At 42.5% G+C, this 21359-nt stretch overlaps 1 protein-coding gene across 1 annotated transcript; it reads left to right on the top strand.

Moving 5' to 3' along the window:
* Nucleotides 1-101: 101 nt before the first annotated feature.
* elp3 (elongator acetyltransferase complex subunit 3) lies at nt 102-21136 on the top strand. The gene is made up of 15 exons (XM_030110746.1): nt 102-244; nt 1104-1203; nt 2339-2477; nt 2942-3012; nt 3455-3518; nt 3632-3700; nt 4155-4309; nt 10032-10193; nt 10279-10405; nt 17908-18101; nt 18332-18422; nt 19685-19750; nt 19825-20052; nt 20158-20239; nt 20595-21136. The coding sequence occupies exons 1-15, from the start codon at nt 223-225 to the stop codon at nt 20684-20686; spliced, it is 1662 nt and encodes a 553-aa protein (XP_029966606.1). The 5' UTR covers nt 102-222; the 3' UTR covers nt 20687-21136.
* Nucleotides 21137-21359: the final 223 nt, after the last annotated feature.

Genomic DNA, 21359 nt, shown 5'->3' with positions numbered 1-21359 from the left:
TTTAAACTCACAAACAAGAGTAAAGCATTTTTAATGTCACAGAACTAGGGTGACAGCAGATCACGTCATTTTACGTCAGTTGACGCTGCCGTACGGCAGACGCTCACCGCAACGTGGAGTTGTTTACCTCCTCGGTTAGCATCCGAGTGTTTAAAAGTCTTATTCAGACACTCAAACAAGTTTCTGTTGGATTAAAACTCGGCCGTATGCCTGGAGGGAGACATGGGGAAGCCAAAGAAAAAGAGTGAGTGTTTGACAGTGTTTAAAAAGAGTAAGAATGGCTTTTGTTTTAGCAGCTTGACTGCTAATGCTAATGGCTAGTTGACAGTTCTAAGGTGTTCTAATCGTCATCAAATCGTTTTATTACAATTTATTGCAAAGATTAGACGTTCTGTCTTTTGTTACGCCGTTGTTTAATCTTTAATATGATAATGTAAGTGTTCAGTATATATATTAAGTATATCAGACACGAGTGTTAAATCCATTCTTCGCCTCACAGACTGTTATTCTGTTTTGATACGATATTGGACGTTATTCAGTGTATTCCTTCTCTGTGTGGTTATCAAGTAGCAAACGAAATGTCTTTATGAACTACCGAGCGTTCTTCATTATCCCTCAAACAATCGCCCTTTCACAAATTCCACGTCTTGGTAATGAGTTTATGATTTCTAGAAGTGCCTGTTTTGTTTATAAAATCAAAATACAGCTGAGAAATAAAGTTCTCGTTCATTTGTTTTCTAAATGAATTAAAACAATGACTCGTGGTCTGAATTACTTTCCTGTTTTAGCACAATATCACATTTTGTTCAGCGTGATAATGTTAAAATTAATTACAGTACCATAATATTCTGTGCAAAACAATAGATTGTTTATCAGGATACTCAAATGGGGAAATAATTTCTTTTAAGGGTACTCTGTGCTATAAGGTCTCATTAATGTTAAAGGAACAATTTCTTCTCCCTATGAACAATTACTACTTAACTGAGTGTGTGAGACTCAGATTGATCTGTCATAAGTTCAATTTAAGTAATACTTAACAGTCCCTTGACACACAATGGCACTGGACAGTATCAAGAATGTGTGTGTGTGTGTGTGTGTCTCAGGTGAACTCAGCCGAGCGGAGCTGATGATGATGACCATCGCAGATGTTATTAAGCAGCTGGTTGAAGCTCATGAGGAAGGAAAAGACATCAATCTGAACAAGTGAGTCCCTCACAGCATTTTTAAATTATAGCTGTTACAAGAGGGGTTGCCAAACAAAATTCCACCGTATCCTTGCAGTGACAATAAACCTTCTTACTTACCTCTGACTGATCTCACTAACATGTATCATCTGTGACATAGTGAATCTTAGTGTGAAACTATTCAAAACACATCTCTGATCCATGTAGTTGAACTCTGCTGCATTTTTACAGATGTTACACTTAAGGTGAAGAGAGATTGAGATGATTTAGACTTGTGCTGAGGATATGAGGGGATATGTTGAATAAATATATTTAGAAGTGGAGCTGCCAGGCAGTAAGAGAAGAAAAAAGCCTTAAAAAATGAATGGAGGTAGTGAAAGAGCACACGGAGATGGTTTAAATGCGAGTGGAGCTGGCTGATCTGCTAAAGTGGGAAACCGAAAAATAAAGAAGATTAAATCATTGCAGAAATTGCATTATTGCAATCTGTCTTCTTGTTTTTGTGCTTCGTGTTGTGGTAATTTGCATGGTTTAGAGATATTTTTGCTTTCTTTTGTGGTTGGTACACAGCAAATTGTGATTGTTTTGCGTCTCTTATGTGGTTCTATATTATGTGTTTTGGTGGTTTTCCTTCAGCTTGATTTTTGTTCATTTTTCTTTAGTAGCTTACTCAGTGCTGTAATCACTTTGTACTTTATTGTGGTGTTTCCCTCTTTTTCGCTGTGTTTCACACATACTTCTGACTTTTCCATAATGCTTCTCATTTTTCTTGGGCTGTTGTTTTGTTGTACCTTTGCCTGTTTTCTCTTTCACACTCAAGTGTTTTGTGGAGCCTTTATTGTCTCTATGTGGATTTTTCATTTTGTTTTTTCTGCCATGCTGTTGTTTGGGCTCGGTTGTGATGAATTTATGTTTTTTCATTTGCATCCGTGTGTGGTTGTTACCTTTTTTTTTACTTTTTTTTTCACCTTTTTCCTCATCGTTATTCCATATTTTTATATAGACTTCTTTGATCCCAAGCCAAATTAAACCTGTAGAGTTACCAATTCAAGGAACAAAAATCCAAAATGACAAAGCTTTTTCACTTGCCTTCTCCTGCAGATAGTTTTTTTTTTTTTTTTGCCACACCTCATCAGCCTTCTGTGTTTTGATAGAGTGAAGACGAAGACGTCAGCCAAGTACGGACTGGAAGCTCAGCCTCGCCTGGTGGACATCATCGCCGCCGTTCCACCTCAGTACCGCCGTGCTCTGGTGCCCAAACTCAAAGCCAAACCCATCCGCACCGCCAGCGGGGTACGTAGACCCACTTCTCCCATCAGCCACTCTGTTCTGAGCTGTGAGGTTTATTTCAGCTGTTTCCAGAATTTCTGTTAAGTGGCTTCCAGCACTGTTGCTCCGCAAACAACCAGAGAGAGTACATCAGGTTTTTTAATCTTTTGTGACCAGAAGATAAAGGGAATTTTTGTGCACCTTCCATGTTGTTGTATTGTTAATAACCGTTTTCTGTGCTCTGATAAACTGAAGACACAGCAATGTCGCCGCTTCACACAGATTACATGACAGAAATGGTGTATCTTTAACCTAAAACTGAAAATACTCCTAAAACTCTTACAACAGTGACTAAAGTAGCATATTGTTCTGTATTTATATAGCAGCATTCAGACACAAGGCAATTCACAGGCTTCACAGCTGATCCCAAACACTGAACGCAGCCTGAAGTCTATAAATGTGTATATTTGTGGTTTTTTTTGTGGCAGATTGCAGTTGTGGCTGTGATGTGTAAACCTCACCGGTGTCCTCACATCAGCTTCACAGGAAACATCTGTGTGTGAGTGTTCGCTCACTTTTCTGTCCTCCCAGTCACTGTTTCATCTCAGAACTCAGATTCAACGATGGCAATGGCTTTTTGAGATTATAAAACCTCAGTTTAAAAAAAAAAAGAGTTCCGTCTGGGTTACGTAGAAACAGGTCAGTCAATAAACCTAAATGGAAAAAGGAGCCATTTTGAGAAGCCGAGCCTCAGAAGTACGTATGAATTAGTTACTGTGAATAAAATGTCATCCAATACAAAATCATGTTTAACAAGTTCATGATCTCTGAAGGTTTATTTGGAAAATGTTTTAATTTTTTGGTGATTTTAAGGTTAAGTTTTTGACATTTGTAGCTGTAGACCAGCGAATATTGATGCATGCCCTGTTCGATTCGTCTTTTTGCTTCTTCGTGTTTCGCTTTAAACCTGAATTCACTTTAATGGTCTTTCATTCTGGCAGCTACTGTCCTGGAGGACCCGACTCCGACTTCGAGTACTCCACACAGTCTTACACCGGCTACGAGGTAAAACTGCTCCTTTTTCTGTCCGCTGGTGTTCGACTCTGCTTGAAAATGTTCTGACTGATTAAAATCTTCGTTTTATCTGTAATCTTAATTTTTTTGCGTCTCAACCACAGCCGACGTCCATGAGGGCGATCCGAGCGCGGTACGACCCGTACCTCCAGACCAGACACCGAGTGGAGCAGGTCAGCCGCCCACCCTTTCACGTCTGTGTAATCATGTAGGGTTAGGGGGTAAAAAGCGAGAGCAACAAACGCTCGCTGCAGTCTTGAGGCAGGAATTACACATCAAGGGAGAGAGAGACAAGACAGCAGCTGGAAATGGTGTGAAATGGTGTTTTAAAACAGTCTTCTTCAGTCCTTTTCATCAGGCCTGACCCTCATTATGCTGTTATTCAAATTTCTGGTCACATTAACCTAATGCAGCAGGGCAAAGTCATTCATTTAAACACTTAATGTGGAAATATGTCGTCCTTTAATCTTCGACTGCTGCTCTTTTTGTCCTGTTTTGATGGGTCAGGAGACGGGTGTGAAATTGTTATTCAGCCAAATGTCAGCCGTAATTGATTTATTTCCATCTGTATCCGGAAGTATCGGCACCGAAGCAGCCGGGTTTGAACAGATTGTGCTCGTGTCGCAGCTGAAGCAGCTGGGCCACAGCGTGGACAAGGTGGAGTTCATCGTGATGGGCGGGACCTTCATGGCGCTGGCCGAGGAGTACAGAGACCACTTCATCAGGAACCTGCACGACGCCCTCTCCGGACACACCTCCAACAACGTGGCCGAGGCCGTCAGGTAGGCCCACCTCCCAGTTTGACGTCCTTCTTGGGGACTGCACTGAATTTAAGAAGAAGACAGTATTGGCAAGGAAGACTGATCAAAGCGTGTTTTTGCATTTTCGGTTCTCTGGAAAAAAGATAAAAGATCTCTCGAAATGGGTTGCATAAGGAGATCTGATTGAATGTGCTGAATCTGGAAATCCTTTTTTTTTTTACACAAGGAGGCCACACACACACACACACGAACATCCAGGAAAGATTTAAAATGCATCATTTCAGTCTGAAAATCAATTTTTAATCAAGCAGGTGGAGAGAAGCCAGGTCCGGATCTGTTCAGATCTGTGTGAGGTTAAAGCAGCAGACTTCCTTCATCCAGTGAAGGCTGGGCACATCCTGAACAGATCACACACACACACACACACACACACACACACACACACACACACACACACACACACAAATTATTTTACCTCCTAATTTGAATAAGTTTTATATTTTCATCACGCAGTGAAACTGTTACAGAATTGATTTGATGATTTTTTATTGCTGGTTATCTCAAAGTACTTGAAAATGAAGACAATTAAAATGTAATAAAATCATTTCAATATTAAAAGATGGCAAACTTTAAAAGTAGACAAAAACTTGAAATTATAAAAGAGCTAATAATATGCAAAAAAAATCACAATAATAAATCATAATTAAAAGTCAAGCTTAAAATAAACTAAAAAAATGGATATAATTAAAGTAGGTTATTATAAAAGATTAAATGTTTCAATAGAAGGCAAATCAAAATTGAAAAAAAATGAAGTTGTTTTTTTAAAGCTGTAACAGATTAGCTACTCTGATGGAAAATTCTACATGAAATAAAAGCAGCTTGACTTTCTTTGTGTTTTATGACATTTATATTTAACAAGCCAACATTAGCTGATTTTTAAAATGCAGTTGCTAACTTTTTCTGTGCAGCAGTCAGAAATGTCTGAATTGTTTCTGAAGTCTTTTTTCAACATGTTGGAAATAGAACGTCTGTGCCTTTAACTGATCACTGCTGGGTTCAGAGGCCGCGTCTTGCTCAGGGAGCTGTATTGATTACCTTTCAGTTGTGGGATTGGAACCTGTGAACTGCTGACCCCAGCCTTCTCTAACCTCTGGGCCTCATACCACAGGATTTTAGGATTTTTAAATGGATCTTGGGTACAGTTTTGTTTATGTATTAAAACATTTCTGAGATGATATAACATCTGTGGCCACTAGAGGGAGCTATGTTACCACACAGTATCCTCCTGGTTCACCAGCTGTGTGGCGCCTCGCTGCTGTTGCTGTTATCCAACATGGAAAGTACAGGTCCTTCTTAAAAAATTAGCACATTGTGACAAAGTGCATTATTTTCTGTAAAGTACTGATAAACATTAGATTTTCATATATGTTAGATTCTTTACACACAACTGAAGTAGTTCAAGCCTTTTATTGTTTCAATATTGATGATTTTGGCCAAAAAGTGAAGAAAAACCAAAAATCCCTATCTCAAAAAATTAGCATATTCCATCTGACCAATAAAAGAAAAGTGTTTTTAATCCAAAAAAAGTCAACCTTAAAATAATTATGTTCGCTTATGCACTCAATACTTTGTCGGGAATCCTTTTGCAGAAATGACTGCTTCAATGCGGCACGGAGGTAATCAGCCTGTGGCACTGCTGAGGTGTTATGGAGGCCCAGGATGCTTCGATAGCGGCCTTAAGCTCATCCACAGTGGTGGGTCTGGTGACTCTCAACTTCCTCTTCACAATATCCCACAGATTCTCTCTGGGCTTCAGGTCAGGAGAGTTGGCAGGCCGAGCACAGCAGTACCATGGTCAGTAAAGCATTTACCAGTGGTTCTGGCACTGTTAGCAGGTGCCAGGTCGTGCTGAAATATGAAATCTTCATCTCCATAAAGCTTTTCAGCAGATGCAAGCATGAAGTGCTCCAAAATCTCCTGATAGCTGCATTGACACTGCCCTTGATAAAACACAGTGGACCACCACCAGCAGCTGACATGGCCCCCCAGACCATCACCGACTGTGGGGACTTGACACTGGACTTCAGGCATATTGGCATTTCCTTCTGCCCAGTCTTCCTCCAGACTCTGGCACCTTGATTTCCAAATGACATGCATCTGAAAAAAGTACTTTGGACCAATGAGCAACAGTCCAGTGCTGCTTCTCTGTAGCCCGGGTCAGGCACTTCTGCCGCTGTTTCTGGTTCAAAAGTGGCTTGACCTGGGGACTGCGGCACCTGTAGCCCATTTCCTGCACACGCCTGTGCAGGAAATGGGCTACAGTCAGGTCGGCAGTCTTACCCATGTGATTGCGGTTTTGAGCAATGAACCAGGCTGGGAGTTTTTAAAGGCCTCAGGAATCTTTTGCAGGTTAGAGTTTAGAGCTCGTTTAGAGTACCTTTTCATAATATGCTATTTTTTGAGATATGGATTGTTGGTTTTCCTTCACTTTTTGGCCAAAATCATCAATATTAAAACAATAAAAGGCTTGAATTACTTCAGTTGTGTGTAATGAATCTAACATATATGAAAGTCTAATGTTTACCAGTACATTACAGAAAATACTGAACTTTATCACAATATGCTAAATTTTTGAGAAGGACCTGTATTATTGTCTGTTGGGAATTTGTAGTAGAACTCAGCACAGTGCATGTTTTCCACCGTCCTGAAACATTCAGTGAAATTTGGTCAGAAATTACGAAGAAAAAAAAAAAGAAATGTGTCTACAGAGGTTTAGTGCTTCATCTATTTGTTTATATTAATTTACTTATTTGATTGGGATCACTTTTCTGCCCACTCACAGAACTTCAACATAATTTCAGTTCATTCCTAGAAATGTTGACTCAAAATTGTGTCCCTTGAAAAATTGGTTTGATTCCTTTTAGTCAAAAGTTAGGAACAAAAGAGAAGAAAACTCACTGATATCAGCATAAAAAATAAACAAACCAGTTTGCTTTTTAGTTATTTGGCACTTTAGTCAGTTCAAATGTCAAACATAAAAGGTAAAATAAGTTATATTTGTTTGCAGGTGGATTTTATTGTCGATAGTTCTCCTAGTAGCTGAGTTAGGAGATTTGCCTCCCTCCTGTTTGTAGCTAACGTCCTCTGAAGCAGGGACATATTTACTAGTTGGATATCCTGAGCTCTTCTACTTTGCTGCGGATTGGCTGATACTTCTTCCTTTCGTAGTTGGATTATTTAGGTTTTGCCTCGAGAAGCCATTTTGGTTTGGATATGAAAATAAAATGAAATATTCAGGTGGATCAGACAAGAGCCCAGTCAAGCTTAGTCAAGATAAGAAATCCATTTTCAGCCATTCCAGGTAAAGCTGGGTGTGGGATCACATGTGCATTGTGAGATCCCAACAGCATTATGGGATTGCGCCACTGACGGAATCTGATGGAGTGATATGCCGATCTCTTTATTCAGTGTTCATGAAAACTGAAAAATCTGATCTGATTCAATCAGATTTTCAATAAAACTGACCACGGAGAGGTGGCTGTGCTTCTCTCTTGCTCCATGTGAGACCGTCTTCCTCTCACATGGAAACAGGACGTATAACAGATTAACTTATGGCTGAATGGGAGGAATTTTGCTCTCTAATACGTCGTCAACCTGCTCCTTATTTCCACGAGCTGTCCAGAGGAGGCTGAGGCCAGATCTGTGAACTCCACACATCGAGCTGTTGATTGAACTCCCTCAGAATTCAAGAGGAAAATAAGTGAGGCTGCTCTCCTCAGTCTTTCTCACTAAGCCCCATCGATTCCTCGCTCCTCGGCGAGTCGGGCCTGCTTTGAATGAGACCAGTACACATCTGCTCAGTATGGATGAGTGGCGACTTCTGAGACCACTTCAAGAAGATTGAAAGTCAAAAGTATAAATACACCATTTCTCCAGGAGGAGTTTGTATTTTTTTTTTTTTTTTGTTTTGTTTTGTTTTGTTGTTGTTGTTGTTTCGGCAGAGTTTAAGACATCATGCAGATGATTGGACCAAATAATGGCTTTTCAGCGGTGTGAAATGGCCCCCGCCGGCTTGTTTGTCAGCAGGAGCTATTTCCTTTCTCAAAGTCTGATAAGGCCCAAGAGGCCCGTTTGTGTGTGCGCGAGCGTGTGTGTGTGTCTGTGTCATTCTATGCATTTGTTTACCCCTGTGTGGGCATGAATGTGTGTGTGTGTGTGTGTGTGTGTCTGTGTGCGCTCTGCTATCAGAGTGTTTGTTAAGACGCTGTGATTACGGTAATTACAGCTGCTGCCGCTCAGCGCGGGAGAGACGAGGAACTCGGTTTGGCCGGGGACAGCCCCAATCTCACCCCGAGTGTGTGTGTGTGTGTGTGTGTGCTCCCAAAAGCACGTGGGTATGAGCCTCACGTCTCGATGTCTCGCCGCCGCGCTCCCTCGCTCCTGATTCGATACCTGCAAGATAATCGCCCGAGATAATAGACTTTTCATTGATTCATCTCACACAATCTGATCATCCTCTCTGGAGCATCAACTGCTGTAATTGGTGCAAATCAGGCATCAGACTGTAAAAGATGGATGTTTGTCGCCAGCAGATATAGAGTCATGAGGAGGATGAGCAGGCATGAGAGGAGCTGACGGCAGCTGGAGAGGGGAAAATGACGACTGGCCGCCGTGCCGAGATCAAATCTGTTTGCTTTCTGATGTCGATCAGCGACTGAAAATGAATTGGAAGCAGAAATGAAGCACATGAGTCCGAGGAGGCAAAAGAAATTGGACGTGTCGTCAGAGAAGTTGTCTTCAGAAACATCTCAAGACGTACGACCAAGTCCAGCTGATTCCGTTACTCCTGCACTAGAATGGGAATACACCGCTCACGTTCGGTTTTTAACGTCAGGATGAACCTGATGACCTTATTGTGACCTTCTCTAAATGTTTCAGTGCACATGAACATCTGTTCAGTAGTTTTTTTTTGTTTGTTTGTTTGTTTTACTACCAGCCGTTCTTGAACGTGGAGCTCTTGTTCTCTTGATGCTGTTATTTGAGGCTCGTCTGTTTCCTTCTCCTGTCTTCGGTTTGGTTTTTCTACAGATTTACAACAGTGGCTTTAAACACAAAACACTTTACACTGGGTGGTTGTAATCTTCTGGATCAGAGAGAACATATCAATTACATTGTTTTCTTTATTTTAACAGCGCTAATTGTCAAGTATAGACTGAACACACATCTCTATGCATCAAGCAGGATGGCTGCAGGAGACATTCGCATTACATACAGACATCTGATCTGCTGTGTGTGTGTGTGTGTGTGTGTGTTAAAATAACCTTTGAACATGGTGCCAACTGCCTTGTCACATTCAGGACTTGATTAAACGGGTAATTTTGTGTTCATCTTGTTTTGACGTAAAACAAACACTTGTTAATGTCTCATTTAACACTTTTTTGCGTTTCTATGCGATCATCATCTTTTATTTTTTTTGAGGAATTGCATTAGTGTGTCCTTAATGTGAGGTTAGTGTTATCTCTGTGTGGATAATGAAGCATAGACACTCGCAGCATGTAAATTGATGTTGCTAAATGATCCCAGTAATATGCCTCATTCACACAGACCCTTCAAACATTTAGTCTATATGAGACTAAATAGTAAAATTAAAAAGACATTAGCATGTGAGATCAGAAACACTCTCTTCCTGTATGGCAGAAACGTCTAATGAGCAGAACGTGACGGCGATGGCTTCCTCCTGCAGGTACTCGGAGCGCAGCAACACCAAATGCGTCGGCATCACCATCGAGACGCGGCCCGACTACTGCCTGAAGCGCCACCTCAGCGACATGCTGGGCTACGGCTGCACGCGGCTGGAGATCGGCGTGCAGAGCGTCTACGAGGACGTGGCCCGCGACACCAACAGGTCCTCCGTGAGGACGGCGACGCGGCTCGGCCGGTGCGGCGGCCGGCTTGACCTTACCTGGTTTTTTTTTTTTTTTGTCTCCCAGAGGTCACACGGTGCGAGCTGTGTGTGAATCGTTCCACCTGGCGAAGGATGCCGGCTTCAAAGTGGTCGCCCACATGATGCCGGACCTGCCCAACGTGGGCATGGAGAGGGATGTGGAGCAGTTTATTGTAAGCATTATATCGTTTCTTTTTAACCTTTTTTTTTTTTTTTTTTCTGTTTTCCAGCCAAACCTCTGGCAAATCAGTCCACCTGTCGCTCTTCAGTCATCCAAACATACATCAGACAAATTCCTATAATTCAAATTCCTCGAGCCAATTTATAAGGTTATTTATTGGTCAGTGTTGTTTTTGGCAGCCTGTTTTGATTTAGTTTTAGTCTTAGTCTTTTGGACGAAATGCTTATTAGTTTTAGTCACATTTTAGTCATTTCTACACTTGATAGTTTTAGTCGACGAAAACCAAACGGGTTTTAGTCCAGTTTTAGTCATTGAAAAAAGGCTTAAACAGTGCATGAGGAAAAAGACAAAGGAAATTGCAAACCAAACAAACATAATAAAGTATACTTCAATGGCACAAAACCAACAGAACACATTGATGCCTTTGAATACCAAATAATAAACTGGACTAGTTTGATTTGCAAACTCAATGCAGTGCTTATATGAGCTCTGCCAGACAGAATGAGAGGAATAATAGGAGTTTTGTTGATACTTTCAAGCTATTTTTATAATGTCCATACTGATATAAAGGCTGAGATCTGTTATTAAAACTGGTCTGTTATGTTTCTGTTACTGATTTGAACTGATAAGAGTAACTGCCTGTTATTACTTTTGGAGGAGCAATAAAACCAATTTTAAGAGGGTTATTAGGAAAATATGAACATTAAAACACTGAAATAAACAAAATTAATTCCTTCGGTACACTTGATGGTAAATGGACTACACTTATATAGCGCTTTTTCATCTGCATTAGCAGAGACCAAAGCGCTTTACACTGCATTATCGCATTCACCCATTCACACATGCAAGGCAGCTCAAGTCCGCCCACCGGGGGCAATTCAGGGGTTCAGTGTCTGGCCCAAGGACACTTGGACATGCAGACAGGGGGGAGACGGGAATTGAACTTACAACCTCCCGATTGTCAGCTGACTGCTCTCCCCACTGATCCACAGCCGTATGAAACACTGGGAAGTCTTCAAAACTGAAATGACAAACACAACTTGAGTTTGATAAACTTTGTAAGTATTCCTTGCCTGAATTTTCTCTATACAAATTTTAAACAAAAGTGAAAATACATTTCTTCAAAATAAGACAACACCTGAGTTATTTTTAAAAAAAGAAAAGAAAAAGTAAAGATTTATTAGGTACTTGTGGGGGAAATAAAACTTCACTAATCAATGGTGGGCTCCTATTGCAGTCTCACAGTAAGAACAAACAGTCAAACAGTTGGATTAGATCCTCCGTCTCCCACCACGAGGCGTTCTGTGTTATTTTCTGCCGGTGCAGGCGTGCTCAAACAGGAAGCAGCTCGTGAATTGCTGATATTTTCAGAGTAAAGCAGCCGATCTGCGTGAACAAGCTGGGAGAATCGCATTTGTTTTAATTTATCTTGAAAGTCAAAATACTGACATTTTTGTCTCGTCTCGTTAACGAAAACAACAGATACGTCTCGTCACATTTCCGTCTTTAAAGAGATATTTTCAGCTCGCCGCGTCTCGTTTTAGTCACGGAAAAAAGGGGCGTTGACGAAACATTTTCGTTGTCGTCATCGTTAACGAAAGCAACACTGTTATTGGTTCATTAGTTCATTTCACAGTCAAAATATCCACAGTACTAGCAACTCTTTTCAAACCTACATGATTGAAGTTTCCCATCTCTGCAATACTGGCCATCCATCCAACCAGCTGTTGATCCATCAGTCCATTAAACTCAGCCTGATATTATCCATTCAGTCATCCAACCATCCATCCAGCCGTCCAGTCTGTCCACAGAGCTGTCACTCTATTGAATTATCAGTCAATCTGGCCATCCATCCAATAAATTATTGATCTTAACCATTCATTGATTCTAGCCAATCGTGCTCCCATTCATCCATGAAATCGTCCAGTCGTCTGTCTGTTCAACCACGATCTACTGGTTGTAGACACTTTGGGTCACTGCTGTGTCTTCCATGTCTAAAGACATTCAAACATCTTCTCCCCTTGCCCACCTTTTTGCTGCACCTCTGTCTACATCTATGAATCATTCATTCAGTCATGCAGCCATACATTCATCCATTAAATCATCCATCCGTCCATGTATTCATCCGTCTTTCCAATCCAACAGTCACCATCTTATCTTAGAGTCAGGAGCCTGGAGACTACGCCTCCCAGCTGACACTCGGTGAAATGCAGCCGATTGCTTGGATGCCTGTCTGTGACGAGGCTGACAAAGACAAACGGACGATCACATACACACATTGAGAACTCTGGACGATTCAGACTCTGAGTACCCACAGAAACCACGCAAGGGGCGAACATGATCAGATCATAGTGACAAATAGCAGCTAGTGATAAAGCCTGTAATTGAGACATGGGTTGATGTAGTGCAAGAGTGGCAATTCCTGATTAGAAACAAGGAATCTTGTGATCAAAAAAGACAAGGTGATTGTAACTATAAAGTTTCAAAGGCAAGAATGACGACGACTTGCTGGCCTCAGAAAGGACTTTCAGTCATCACCTCTGTGGGACTTTTTGGGAAATTGACATGTTTAACTTTGTTCTGATCTTCAAAATATTCCTCACGATTTCGGAATTGAGAAGACATTTTTGGTACAGTACAACATCAGTAGGTTCTCAGCCCAACATTGTTCAGTGTATCATCTTCCCAAAATACCCTCTGTTGCTGCTTCATAATGAATAACACAGATGGAACCCTGTTTACTCAACGTCTCAAATGAAAATGTGTGAAATTTCACGTTTCAGGTTCCAGCTCCACACGATGACGAGTTGACCCTTTAAACCTTCACAAAGTTGCTCAAACACATACATTTGCTGCTTTTCTTTTACTGACACTTTGAAAACCAACTTTTGACTTGCTTCTTTATGGCTGCCCCCCCCCACTGAGAAGAGCTCGAAGCAATGAGCTATACATGCTCTTGCTCGCCGTGCACTCAAAAAAAAAAAAATCAACATTTCAAGATATTTCATGTGTATTTATAAGACGGTTACAAGTTTCACCTGGAAAACCCAACCGGTAAAACCTGAGTGGATGGATAGTAGTCTATTATTTGGTGCATTAGTAATCATCATTACTGTTCTCTTTTGCTCAGCATCCGAGTGCGTCACCACTACTTCTCTCACAGTAGTGACAAGTAAGACTCACATGTTTGCGCCCTCAAAATAGCTCCGGAAAGGCTGCGGCAGCCGCTCACGGTCCCAGCTGTGATGTGACTCCACAGAAGCTCCTGTCAGATGTCGCTCAACAGCAGGCTCACTCCGCAGCGCTGATTGGAGACAGACGTAAAAGGAAGGCGCTTGTTCCCGACACGCCGCCTGACTGTCGGATGTAAATGAGCGCTCAGTCTGAAGCAGGGTGCAATTTCAGCTCATTTGGTTTATTTTTACTGATAAAAATCAAATGATTTGTGGGGGGGGGGGGGGGGGGGGGGTAGGTGGATGTTACTAATTGGCGGAGGTGAGAATCTAAACAATAGTATCACTTTCTGTCTCGTTTCCCCGTTAATGAATCTGCCTGGGCTTTTCTCCGCTGTCTGATTACATGCGGCACGGTGGCTCGCGGGGCTTTGCATCACAAAAGAATGGGACTCAGTCGGAGGTGGAAAGGTTAGAAACCTCAGCGTTCTCTTTTTGGTAATGAGCTACAAATTGAACTAAAAAAGACAACATAGGAAAATGAACTTTGTAAAGTAATGCAAACACACCTTAATTCAGCCCAAAGGTCAGTGTAAATGGATTTTCAAAGAAGCTTCACTGTGAATACAGTGAATAGGAGGTAGCTTAAACATCACTGTATTCTCAGTTCATTCATTTAAAACAATAAATCTCCACAGTATCCCAACTTCTGTTTGCTCCCCTGGTCAACATAATCTTGGTGGAATAGATATTTTCAAACACATTTGTTCCACTGTCTTTATTCAAAGAATCTTTTGTATCTTAAGTTTAACATCAAGTGGACTCATCAAATTCTGCTCCACCCTGCATATTCTGGCCCTTCTTCCGTCACACCTAATTGAAACTATGAAGCCATGATGAGGTCTCTGCAGAGCTTGATGAGGAATTATTTTCCTAAATCAGGTTTGTGGAGCAGGTAGACAACAGTTTGAGGTTCCCGACACCCATGTCGAAGGTGACTAAGGCAAGCAGGATGGACTGGACCAAAGTTTGAGTCACAGGGTTGATAAAAACTTTTGCAAATGAGTGATTTTCAGCTTCATAAATTGAACGTAATTAAATTCAATTTTGTTCTTCATTTGTCCAACTTTATTCACCCAGATTGGTTTTGAAGTTGGTTTCCTATTGGAAAGTGCGGCTCCCTCTGACCTTCACCTTTAAAATGCTATGAGGGAGAAGCAGACTTCTACCCAACACTGGACCATAGACATTAAAGCTAAAACTCTGTTCACACGAACGTCTGAAGTGAGAACGCATCCTTTCTGTGTTTACACAGCGTTTTTAAAATGGCGTGCGTCCACACTGCAACAGCAGAAATGCTGAGAGTGATGTAGTTGACATGCAGTCAGTTGTTTTTCTAATCATGAGGTGTGTGTGTGTGTGTGTGTGTGTGTGCAGTTGCAGCGTTTTCTGAAAGGGGCATTTTCCACCCATTTACAGGGAGTCAGAGCATTTTCAAAGGATTCTGTTTTTTTTGTGGCTTGATGCACTGTTGACAACCACACGGCAACAAAGGTTTCTGTTTTCACTTGAAAACGTTGTTGTGTAAACGGGACCTTAAATGAAACTCTCTGATCACATGTATTGACATGGAGCTTGACAGATTTTACAGTTTTTTTTTTCTTTATCTGGGGTTATGCTGTGATATTACATCCCATTAGAAATGTTTTGTAATCACTGTTTGCACTGAGTTTCTTCCTTTTGCTTCTTTAGTATGTAGATGAGACACTGTGGACATTTCTGGACTTCTGATCTCTTATTTTTTGCTGTCAGATTTTTTTAAAAATTCACATCAACAGACTAGCTATTCGTCTTATTTGAAAGATATGCTAAGTAATATTTTGCTCATCTGGATGCTTAATTAGGCACGTTTTGTTGCCACTTAACCATGTTTTTATTGAATCATTTGTTTCCAAAATGCTTCAGGGAGTTTAATCCCAGTCTCATATTTCACCTCGGTCTGGATTTTGGAGTCAGATTGGCCCCAGAAGGTTTGTTGATTTCTCAGTCGGTCGCAGCTCCTCCGAGCGTTCACAGCTGTAGAAAAGCATCTGTGTCCTCTCACGGATCAGCCTTGCTGTTTTCCGAGCCGCTCACGCCTCTGACTGCGAGGGCAATATATAGGGCAGCAGCAGGCCGCCGCCGTGAGGGTAAATCACAGAAGAAGAATTGCCAGTGTGGTCCTCTCAGCCCCTCTCTGTAAATAAGTGCAGTATTTCCTCTGTGGCTTGTACTCTCTCCAGACAGATGTTCTCTCCTTGTCTCTTTTTCTACCAGCGTGCTGTCCCAATATTTTCTCCCTCTATCTCTCCATCTCACCTCCTCTTCCTGCTGCGTTTCTCTGCTCTCCTTTATCTCTCACTCCTCCGACCAGTCATAACTTTTCCTCCCGGCACTTCATTCATCTCCCCGCCCTGTCCTCTTTCAGTCACGCCGTCTCCTCCTCCTCCTCCTCCTCCTCCGCCTCGCTCCCCTCCTCTCTTCTCACACTGACACTTAGATTATTCAGCTACTGAGAGGCTCCCCTTTGCTCCTCGTCATCATATCTAATCTTCCATGACACATTTCTTGAAAGTGGGGGAATGGGTTGAGAGAAGATGCGGCTTCTTAAATATTTTCACTCCAGGAGTCCTTTTTTTTTTTCTAGAGTTTGTCAGATTTATAGCTATAACTCTTCTGCAGGAAATATCCAGGAATAGTCTGTTTTAAAAGAAGTGTAAGTGAAAAATAAAGGGAGTCTAATCGGGAATGGAGATGGAGCGGAGATCAGTGCAGGTTGAGACTGTTCTGCACGTGCGCCGCAGCGAATAGTTCTGCTGCACATGCGTGAGTAGATGGATGATAAAAACAGAATGAAATGACAAAATGAAAAACAGACGAAACATCTAAAAACAAGACTAATCTGTTCTTAAAAGTGGATTAAAAAATATTTCCTAGGATTAAATCCTTGGTGGGCATTTATTCTCTTCATACCAAGTCAGATGTTGGATCATGTCTCAGTATTTGTTCGTCGCAGCGTCTCTGTGACCCTTAAACGGATTACACAGGGAAAGATAATGGATATGAACCAGGAGCACAATATCCAATTTGTTGGAAGAATGATGCAAAAAGTTGCCGTGATTTCAGGAGCGGGCTGTTAAATAGGAAGCACCAGCCATGAAAATGGCTAATAAGGATTCCCTTTCAGGCCTGAGCTCGGAGCTCCTCAGTGATGTTTGCCAGCTCAAGGAAGCATTTTCTTTTTTCTTTGCATTAATCCCTTATAATCAAACGCGCTGCCTTGTTAGTGATTATCTGTGTCTTTTCCGCTTTGTCGTGATCGCAGTGAGTCCCCGCCGTCTGCCTGGACCGCAGAGCAGGTCGAGACCCATCGGGGGCGGCGGCGGCGGCGGGAGAACTTAACATCCCCCACATGTCCGTCGTTGTTGTCCTGATAATGAAATTCGATTTCCAACTTCTCCCCGGCCTGAGATCACCTCTTGCACTTATCTCATGCGTACAGACGCTGCTGTTCCCAGAGGAGGCAATACTTAACAGGGTTCCCCTTCACCAGCCAACAGAGCAGTGATCCAAAATGGTCGCAGGTGTCGAATCCCCAAAAACCACCTCTGCACTTCCGTTTTCTTTCCGTATCAAAGTCTTGGTGTCAGATCCCCCCCCCCCCCCCCCCCCGCAGGGCGATGCGAGACATGTCCTCGTGTGATTATGAGCTGTGACGAGAGGGAAAGATGATGAGATAGCGATAATGTGGCCTATTTGCGCGACGCTCCTGGATTTCACATCTTCACGGTGCTGATCGCAGCAGTCGGTGCGGAGGGGAGGAGAATGACTGGAAATCACACGGATTCCCCTCATTGCACAAAGCCAGACAGCATCATTTGTTTCCTTCCGCTGAGTAACTGAACTCCGTTGTCTGGTCCTCTGCTTTGCACAAGATCAATGGTTATATGTGTTTTATGTAAAGGAGTTAATGCTTTTGCAAATAAACATGTTTTTATTTGCTCCCTGGAGAAAAGTAATACAGATGAAATGATCTCTGCTGGTATTTGTGTAGATCCACATTTCCTATTTTCACAAGGGTTATTGTATAACAACTAGGGGTAAAGGAGATAACGCCATGTCGCCTCACTTTCTGTCAGAAATTCAATTTCACAAGACGAATCGGACACAAACCGCAATGGTGGCTGTGACTTTGTGAAATGCTTCGCCATCATTCAGCCTCGACATTTACATTCCCCATGAGCTCTTTAACGCGTGACGTGAATCTCTCTGCCGGTTGCAGGAGTTCTTTGAGAACCCGGCGTTCAGGCCCGACGGTTTGAAGCTGTACCCGACGCTGGTGATCCGAGGAACGGGGCTGTACGAGCTGTGGAAGACGGGTCGCTACAAGAGCTACTCCCCCAGCGCTCTGGTGGATCTGGTGGCCCGGATTCTGGCGCTGGTGCCGCCGTGGACCCGAGTGTACCGGGTACAGAGGTGAGGAGTCATCAGTCGACGTATTCATTCATTCAGTGATCCAGTCATTAAACTTTTTAATATAAAAGTATCGGGACATGGGAGATCGATCATATTGAAACACATTTAGAAGCATACTGTTGTTCCAAATGTTGTCTGCTTGATTTTACACACCTGAATCAAAAACATTTTCCATAAAGGGGGTAAAACCATGATGGTCTGAGGTAATTCTGTCTCCCACCACCCGTCAGGGACATCCCCATGCCCCTGGTGAGCTCTGGAGTGGAGCATGGGAACCTGAGGGAGCTGGCCCTGGCCAGGATGAAGGACATGGGCACTGAGGTGAGACCCGGAGGCCTTTCGTGTCGGCCCAAAAGACTCGGTCAGCTTATTTAGAGTTGGAGAGCTAATGGGCTTTTTCCAGCTGGGATGCGATCCAGAAGAAAGGTAACCGCAGAACTCAGGTGGCGGCGACGGCTGCCAACAGACAAACGCTGACTCTAAGAATAATTTGCCTATATGGCTGCGAGAAGGTACAATGACTGATTAGAAAACCTCTCAGGTGTAGTTGAGGACTGTCGGAGCGTAGAATTACATGGAGGGTGAGTGAAGATGCAGCTGAAGGCTCGACGCAGCTCAGCATCGGTGAAGATTAATCGGAAAAACACCCGTGGCCATTGTTTCCTACCAGAAAAAACTGAAACACACAAGACCGATTTTGAATTATAAAATACCAAAAGTATTCATCCAAATATCCTGACATTGTTTTACATGAATGAGTTTTCCACAGTCGCCATGTCTTACCGTCATACAAAGTTCAGACTCTTGACGGTCGCTGATTTTCTCCCTGAAAGTTTCCCTGTGATGCAGTTCACCGTAAACACATCTTCATGAAAACTCTCGACTGCCCATTTCCACTTCTTTACTTGTTAAGAAGTAATTGTGCATCCTTGAAACTGAAAGCCCATAAAGTTGTTATCCTTAATATTTTCAGACTTTTTGGTTACCGTGGTAACAGCAAGTGCTCCTTAATAGCTTCCAGAAAACTCTGCTTGGACGGTTCCGGCTTATAGAGAGGCGGCCGGTGTATCTGCAGGCCAGCCGGACACACTGCCGTTTCAATCGTTAGGAAACCGTCAAGTCATTTCCCAACATGCTTGGATGTGATTTTATGCTGCAGCACACTCGGTGAGATAAGTCTCACTCCACAGCAGGACAACCGTGGTGACCAACTCGGCGAGATCGGCAACTTCTACTCACAGTTTACCGTCGCCTTCACAAGTTTAATTCTTGCCATGACTCACTATGATGAAATGATGCAATAATACGCTCGTGTGCTTCATGTGGATCATCAGCAATCAGCCAGATTTCACAAATGTATCGTTATCGCGATAGTAACACACACGGTGTACGTCAATATGATCAGTAAATATAAAGAATTAATTTTATTGTGTGAAAAATCCTGCAGTGAACTTGAAGATTTAAATTGTTTGGCAGCCCTGATTATTTCAGACTTGGTGAATTACAGAAGAAAGACCTAAAACCCTCCCAACATTTCGAGATGTGACCTGGTTTTGCCTGATTTGGATTGAATGTCTGTGCAGTGTCGCGACGTGAGAACTCGAGAAGTCGGCATCCAGGAGATCCACCACAAAGTTCGGCCGTACCAGGTAATCTTCGTCTCTCACAGTGTCTGCGGCCTCGTTAGCGGCTGATCGGTGTTGACCGTCGCTCGTCTGTTCAGGTGGAGCTGATCAGGAGGGACTACGTGGCCAACGGCGGCTGGGAGACCTTCCTGTCTTACGAGGATCCGGAGCAGGACATCCTGATTGGCCTCCTGCGGCTGCGCCGCTGCTCTCCGCAGTCCTTCCGCCCGGAGCTGAAAGGGGGCGTGTCCATCGTGCGCGAGCTGCACGTGTACGGCAGCGTGGTGCCCGTCAGCAGCCGGGACCCCAGCAAGTTCCAGCACCAGGTGGCGTTAGCCTCTCAGTCTGACTTCAATGCTGAGAGTAGAACTGGAACAATGTGGGAGAGTAAATGTGTGTGTGTGTGTGTGTGTGTGTGTGTGTGGTCTCAGGGATTCGGCATGATGCTGATGGAGGAGGCGGAGAGAATCGCCAGAGACGAGCACGGCTCTGGAAAACTGGCTGTTATCTCAGGTGAGAAAACCCAACCAGTACAACCGAGCGTCATCAGCAAACAGTCGTATTCAGATATAAATGAATAAATACACAAGTACAACTAGTGTATGAAAACTGTGTGATTCAAATTAAATGTATTCACACTTGATGACTGTAATTATGGTCCATCATTTCCTATGTCTGGCCCAAGGTCAGATTTTCTAGATCTTCGTTGAGCACTTTATCATGAACCCGTTGCCTCTCTGTGTCCAAAGAGATTCGAAGCTGTTATGCGGAGTTTCAAACAAATAAATGTGACAGTTCTTTCTTCTGTTTTGCTTTCTGACTGGCATGTGTGCTCAAGTGTCCCATCCTGCGTCTATGTCCTGTGCAGGTGTAGGAACCAGGAACTACTACAGGAAGATGGGCTACGAGCTGGAGGGGCCGTACATGGTGAAGAACCTGTACGGTGCTGACATGAACTGAAACTTTTTGTTATCTGTGGACATTAAATCCAGCATCACGGTCACGCACAAAATATTTATCAAAACAATCCTCCTGGGACATGTCACCTGAGCCTGTCTGCAGTCAAACAGTTTTTTTGTTTGTTTGTGATCAGTTTGGTTCTTCTGTTTTTTTTTTCTTTTTGTTTTTTGTTTTTTAATCTGCTGTGTCCGGTTTTACTCAGATTAGACGAACTGCAGATCAAAGCTCTTTCATGCGAAAGTTTTAATCACAAACATCCACTTTTGTTCAAGAATATTTACTAAAAGTCGGTGATAACATGTCTGAAATGTTGCAGGAAAAAAGAAACCAAGGTCTTTTTAATGTTTTTTACTAAAACATGGATTTTTTTTTTTCACATTTTAAATGAAATGTTTTACTTGCAGAAAGATTTTTACTTTGCTCATCCTGATAAATAATACTGAATTCTGATTGGCTCAAACTGGGTTTCTGCCTTTGACCACTCATCACTGTGTCTACATTTAATGAAGGTCAGAAATACAAGTTAGATTTGATTCCGGGTGCATTCATAGCTACTTGTTAGTGATAAACAAATCTTTTCCATTGCTGCACAAATAAAGTGAAATCTATAAAGTGATGTTAAATTAGTTTTTTGTGGAAGGTTCCTGATTGATAAGAGTTCCAACTTCATTTT

This window comes from Salarias fasciatus, chromosome 15 (genome assembly GCF_902148845.1).
Source record: "Salarias fasciatus chromosome 15, fSalaFa1.1, whole genome shotgun sequence".
Classification (NCBI taxonomy): Eukaryota; Metazoa; Chordata; class Actinopteri; order Blenniiformes; family Blenniidae; genus Salarias; species Salarias fasciatus.
Note: the sequence above shows the minus strand (reverse complement) of the source record. Positions and strands in the feature narration are given on the sequence as shown.

Coding starts and splice junctions, on each gene's coding strand:
- elp3 (XM_030110746.1), top strand. CDS start 223: ATGGGGAAGCCAAAGAAAAAGA. Junction 10,406..17,907: donor GGGATGTGGAGCAGTTTATT/GTAAGCATTATA, acceptor TGCCGGTTGCAG/GAGTTCTTTGAGAACCCGGC. Junction 19,751..19,824: donor ACAAAGTTCGGCCGTACCAG/GTAATCTTCGTC, acceptor TCGTCTGTTCAG/GTGGAGCTGATCAGGAGGGA.